This window comes from Eschscholzia californica, unplaced genomic scaffold, assembly GCF_041429995.1.
Source record: "Eschscholzia californica isolate CP2 unplaced genomic scaffold, dmEscCali1.0.p SCAF_6, whole genome shotgun sequence".
Classification (NCBI taxonomy): Eukaryota; Viridiplantae; Streptophyta; class Magnoliopsida; order Ranunculales; family Papaveraceae; genus Eschscholzia; species Eschscholzia californica.
Window position 1 is genome coordinate 791181 of NW_028238483.1, and position 5765 is coordinate 796945.

The 5765-nt window shown below is 36.9% G+C and overlaps 1 protein-coding gene across 3 annotated transcripts; it reads left to right on the plus strand.

Annotated features, from left to right (window-relative positions):
• The first annotated feature begins 562 nt into the window (after positions 1-562).
• On the plus strand, positions 563-5130 carry LOC147530697 (UDP-rhamnose/UDP-galactose transporter 6-like). 3 transcript variants are annotated; one of them, XM_086647388.1, is made up of 7 exons: positions 590-2118; positions 2274-2350; positions 2612-3037; positions 3474-3658; positions 3753-3953; positions 4269-4430; positions 4519-5130. In XM_086647388.1, exons 3-7 carry the CDS (start codon positions 2908-2910, stop codon positions 4846-4848), a joined length of 1008 nt encoding a protein of 335 aa, XP_086503514.1. In that variant the 5' UTR covers positions 590-2118; positions 2274-2350; positions 2612-2907; the 3' UTR covers positions 4849-5130. The 3 variants fall into 3 exon arrangements, with proteins under 3 accessions (XP_086503512.1, XP_086503514.1, XP_086503513.1); XM_086647386.1 differs by lacking the exon at positions 2274-2350 and having other exon boundaries at positions 563-868; positions 2802-3037; XM_086647387.1 differs by having other exon boundaries at positions 590-2152; positions 2194-3037.
• The last annotated feature ends 635 nt before the right edge of the window (positions 5131-5765 follow it).

The following is a 5765-nucleotide window of genomic DNA, read 5'->3' on the forward strand; positions in this document are numbered from 1 at the left end:
ACCTCCGTTATCATTCATCTTCCTCAATTAACCTAAACAAATCCTCAATTCTCTTCTAATCAATCCACTTCATAAAACAAACCTAAAATTGAATGGCACACAAAACTTCTTCAGAATTCAACCGTCCCAGATACTAGTAAAAAATGAAATTATCAAATTGAATCCAGATTCAAGGTCGAGTATCTATGGAGAAGTTGGATTTGCGGGTACCCGCGGGCTCTAACGGACTCGGGTACCTGTGACAGGTTTCGGGTTTGCGGACTTTTTCCCAGCCTAACACAAACTTCAAATATGTCACTCAAGTTGGAGTGAGAAAAAGCAAACACTATTACTACCATTGGTGATTTAGGGTCGGGTTTTATCTCTTCACTCCGTCCACTACGTTGAGGGTTGACGGAGATAGAAGTCACCCGTAGCACAAGGGGGTTGGCATCATCGTAAAATACACGTCACACTTTAATTCCTTCTTTTGATTTATTACCTTTATACCCTCCCACATCCTTATAATTACATAAAGAATGAAAGGGTAAGTTGAGTAATTTACACAAAATCGTGTATGTACAAAAGCGGTAATGATCAATATTTCCACGCAGGATTCATTTGTTAACAGAAACTAACGTTCACTCCCTTCAGATTTAGAGAGAGAAAGTCTATACCTCTTCCTTCCTTCTTCTTCTTCTTCTTCCTCTCTCTCTCTCTCTCTCTCTCTCTCTCTCTCTCTCTCTATGTTTTAATGGCGAAAATGAAGTCTTCCATTAGTACAACTGCTGCTGTTTAAACTATCTTGGATCTCAAGTTTTAAAGGCGAGACCTTCTCTTTTAAGATATGCAGATTTCGTGATCTATAATTACTATTACTTCTCAACTAGTAAGTTACTATATATAAATCTTTGAATCCTTTCCATATTTATGACCTAATTTAAGATATTCAGTTTCAAGTACAGATTTGGTACGAATTTGATTGTTTAGGGTTGTAGATCTGTATTTACAAATCACATTTGTATCAAATTTATGATGGATTTTAGAGAAATTTGATTGGAATTTGTAAAATCTATCTGAAGTTTATGAGTATTAGGATGTTTGAGTGTATCTAATGATAGATTGATATCTCAAAGTAAGAGTGACTTTTGTGTTATCTTTCCTTTATTTACTTGGTGATTTTACCCATGAACACTTAATGATAAATCACTGATGCTAGACCTCCTTAAAAGTCAAATCTCAAATGATTTGATATAAAATCCAATTAGGGCTGTTTTGACCTAGTTTTCCATGTTTAATTCCTCGAAGAAACGAATATACAAGATGAATAATAGATGATTTTGGGTCCTTCTTGCACATTGGTATAAGGATTAGGTGGAGTTATTGGTGTTTAATGAACAGTTACTCGAAGAAGCTCGAATAGTTCAATATAGTTAGATCTGTGTCAGAGAAAAGTGAAATGCAGTATTATGCTTGAACATGTTGATTAGAATGTAAATACATTAAATTTGAACAACCAATTTAGTGTGGAACTCCATCTTCTATAGCAGATATTTTTATTAAAGAGATAATAGTGCTTTAGATCAATTCGTCTTCAGCAAGTCAACTAGTCAACCACAGTAGGATTCGGTAAGGTTTCTTCACCTAAAATACCCACATTGTAGGAGGATGGCGGTAGGAGGTCATTCTTCAACCCCTCGATTAGATTACTCTTCCTCTTCATAATTAGTCCTTTTCTTTTGAGAAGGCAAAAGGCAAACAGGTAGCCTTTCCAAACATAACATCCAATATACTATTAGATTGTAGTCAACCAGTCCATTCCGTCTTATTGTAGTCATTCATGGCTCTTGTTGAAACTATCCAAAGATTCTCCGAGTTCACTTTTGAACATTCAAGAAATATCACATGCTACAAATACAATATTTGTGTTGCGTGTCTTAGTTGCCCAGAGAACATTGGGTTTTGGCGTTTTGGCTTTGGCTAAGATGATGACTGAGTCTAAAGCAAATTTGGATCTAGAAATATGGAAAAGAGTTTAAGAACATGGAAAAGTTAATTGTCTTGTACTCTTGTCCTTTACTTTGCCATAAGAGTAAATGGCTTGTCCTTTACTTTGCCATAAGAACAGAATAAACGCAAGTGAAATATAGGAGTAATTAACTATAACAAAGAGGTGTATGCTTGAATTGCTTCGCATATGCTTATAAATTACAGGTTAGAGTCCTCAGACCAACGGTGACTTACACCTTGAATAATCACGAGCTTACTTTTGTAGAAGCATTTACAGGTAAGAGGTTTATTTCACGGTTCTACCGACCACCTCTAGACACTGGAGGAGCACATGGGTAGTTCGACCTATTAACTTCATTAGGTACTAGCTTGTTTACAACAACTGGCGAAGTTCGCTTTCTAATTCTAACAACGACCCATGCCTTCGATATTTGTGTTTGGGATTTACCACCACGAAATGAGCTGGGAAGTAGTTAACACGGGCCAGTTCTATTGTCTTACTAGATTTCATGTTTGAACTTTCAAGTAAAATGACGTGCTTCGGTGTTGTCTAGCGCTTAGTTGTTAAAGTAGAGTTCTGCATCTTGAAATTGTGGCATGTGACCGACCACATATTGGTCAGACACTCAGACTAGAAGAACATATTAGGCAGAGCGCTCCATTGTTAATTCTTATTACCTTTTATTGTCAGCTAAAATGGTCTTAAAGGTTTTTACTGTGTAGGTTTTCTTTTTTGCTTTCTGGATAGAACAGTATGGTGCAACATCTTCTTCCGATCTTAATACATTCCTTTATCTTCCTTTTGTTTCTAGGGAGTGCTGAAGTGTACGGAACTCTTCCTTTCTATTTGGGGGCATAAGATTTGGTACCACGGAGACAGGCGAGTAGGCGTGTTAGACAAACTAAGGAAGTGATCAAATGGCTCCCTCCAGCAAGGCTGATAAGAAGGCGGCACTTGATGCAGCTTCATGGTTGTTCAATGTTGTAACTTCTGTTGGAATTATCATGGTCAATAAAGCCTTAATGGCAACATATGGCTTCAGTTTTGGTAAATACCGTGCTCTTTGCTGTCCTAATAGTTAACCCCTTAAGACTTTACTTGAGCATAACAATTTCTGCCATCTCATAGTCGTATTTACTAGAGATGTGGATTTGCGGAATATTTTGCATATCAAATAATCAGTGAGCTTAGTTCAACAAAAAAAATAAATAATCAGTGAGCTTATGATGAACACTGGATGCTTGCGTTTCACTCACTTCTTAGTAGCAGTCAAGAATAATATTCAGTATAGGATGAGAGGAAGGAGTAGATGTGGATCATTATATCATTATATTATTATGCATTAAAATACTAATCTATATTTTAAATCCTAGAAAGTAGTAAGTTTTTAACCAATTGTTGGTTTGTTTCAAGGTCCCGACAGTTATCCGAAGAACTATTTTCTATCTTGAAATCATGTTAAGCTTCTAATGTTTTTCTGCAGCTACTACATTAACGGGTCTGCATTTTGTCACAACAACTTTGATGACATTCGTTCTCAGGTGGCTGGGATACATACAGCCCTCACATTTACCATTACCTGAGCTTCTGAAGTTTGTCCTCTTTGCAAACTTCTCCATTGTTGGAATGAATGTGAGCCTGATGTGGAACTCTGTCGGATTCTATCAGGTTAGTTTTAGCTGTTTAGTGAATATTCATTTTCCAACTTTAAAAGTAGTACTGGTTTGCTATTTAACACTCCTGACCTCATGTATACTAACAGATAGCAAAGCTCAGTATGATCCCTGTATCTTGCTTTCTGGAAGTGGTTTTGGATAAGATTCGATACTCAAGAGATACGAAGCTTAGCATAACACTGGTTCTCTTAGGTGTTGCTGTTTGCACTGTAACTGATGTTAGTGTAAATGCCAAAGGCTTTATTGCTGCCATTGTCGCAGTTTGGAGCACTTCCCTGCAACAATATGTAAGTCACCGATCGCTGAACATATATTAACGTACATCAATTCATTTATGTTATAGCAAATCACAGAAAATGAGCATTGTGCATAGATACGATAGAGATAATCAATCACATTCACACCAGAACACAAGAGATTATGTGGTCCAGCTGTAAAACCTACTCCACGGCGAAACTGGCAAAGATGATTTTGCTATGTGGGTTGCACTTTGGGTTTGAGATCGACAATATTCAAGACACCTTTTCAGCAATTCCATTAATTATTAAGTGAAGGTCCTCTAATATTTTCTGATCGATTCCTCTTTTTTTTTTTCTGTGCAGTATGTACATCATCTCCAGCGGAAATATTCACTTGGATCATTCAGCCTATTGGGCCACACAGCACCTGTCCAAGCTGCCTCGCTACTGGTTGTCGGGCCTTTTCTGGATTATTGGCTGACAAACAAAAGAGTAGACGCCTACGATTATAATACAGTCTCGGTGGTAAGTATACTGTCAACTAGCAAATCATAATTCTTTGAACGGTATATTAATTTTTCAAAGCAAGTTTCTTATATCTGGTTTTGTGCAGTTATTCATAGTGACTTCTTGCGTGATAGCAATAGGGACAAACCTTAGTCAATTCATATGTATAGGGCGATTCACAGCTGTGTCGTTCCAAGTCCTAGGGCACATGAAAACTATCTTCGTCTTAGTACTCGGATTTTTCCTCTTTGGGAGAGAGGGTCTAAGCGCACAAGTAGTATTGGGCATGGTAATAGCAGTACTGGGAATGGTCTGGTACGGAAACGCCTCATCTAAACCTGGGGGAAAGGAACGTCGAAGCCATTCACTACCTATCATTAGATCACAAAAACAAGGGAGTTCGTCAGAATCTGGCGATGCCGATGAGAAGATCTAACAACAATAACATGAGATGGTTAGATAATTTTGGGAAATTATTCTAACATCAAGAGGTTAGAACACTTGTTTTTGTCTTAATTCTTTTACTTTTAAATTTTGATTTTTCTTTAAGCAATCTTTTCAGGGAACGAACACTGATGGATAGATAGGGTGTCTGATTCCCTCCTTTTTTTTCCTTTTTCTTTTTGTGGGTTAAAAGTCATAATTTATAGAAGATGGTCTCAGAATAATTCTTGTTTTACAGTCATAACTAAATTATAGTAATTTATTTCGTTATCCATTTCTTAGTCGAGATTATGTTTTTTTTCTATATCAACTTTGAATCATGATCTTTTCGCTTGTTGTGTTATTGAGATGGTAGTTTCTAGTCTTGTAGTCTGGTGCCTTTATCCTTCCATGTATGGGCCAGGTAAAAATCTTTGTATACCCTTAACTAGGGGTGAGCAAGGGTCGGTTTTTTTTTTTTTCAGTTTTAGCTCGAGCGAAAGCCGAACTAGTAAGTGGCGGTTTGACTAAATCGTCGGCCGAAGTCGAGCCAATCATTCGGCTGGCCGACATGGTTCGGCTCGGTTGATCGGTTTAACCAAACACAATTTAGAGAAAATGGTAAAGTAATGTTATTCATTTCATTGCATATATCGAAAATAAAAATTAAGAATCCATCGTACTTTGCACCAATACATATACTGAAAATAAAAATTACAAATTCATAGTACTTTTCCACTATAACACAAAAAAAAGTAGAAGTGCGAATGCAAAATCTAAAATGTTAAGTTACTAAGTATAGGTTGTGATACATAGAAAACCAGTGAAGATTTACCTCTAAAACCTTTCAATCAAGTTGAATAGGTTGTGGTCGATGAAGCCGACAACAACAATTAGGAAGGGGGACGGACAATAAACTTTGAAGACTTG

Bases quoted from the DNA above. Each gene is read 5' to 3' on its own strand.
- LOC147530697 (XM_086647386.1), top strand. From the start codon at position 2,908: ATGGCTCCCTCCAGCAAGGCTGATAAGAAGGCGGCACTTGATGCAGCT. The intron at 3,038-3,473 runs GTAAATACCGTG...GTTTTTCTGCAG, and splicing joins AACATATGGCTTCAGTTTTG to CTACTACATTAACGGGTCTG. The intron at 4,431-4,518 runs GTAAGTATACTG...GGTTTTGTGCAG, and splicing joins ATTATAATACAGTCTCGGTG to TTATTCATAGTGACTTCTTG.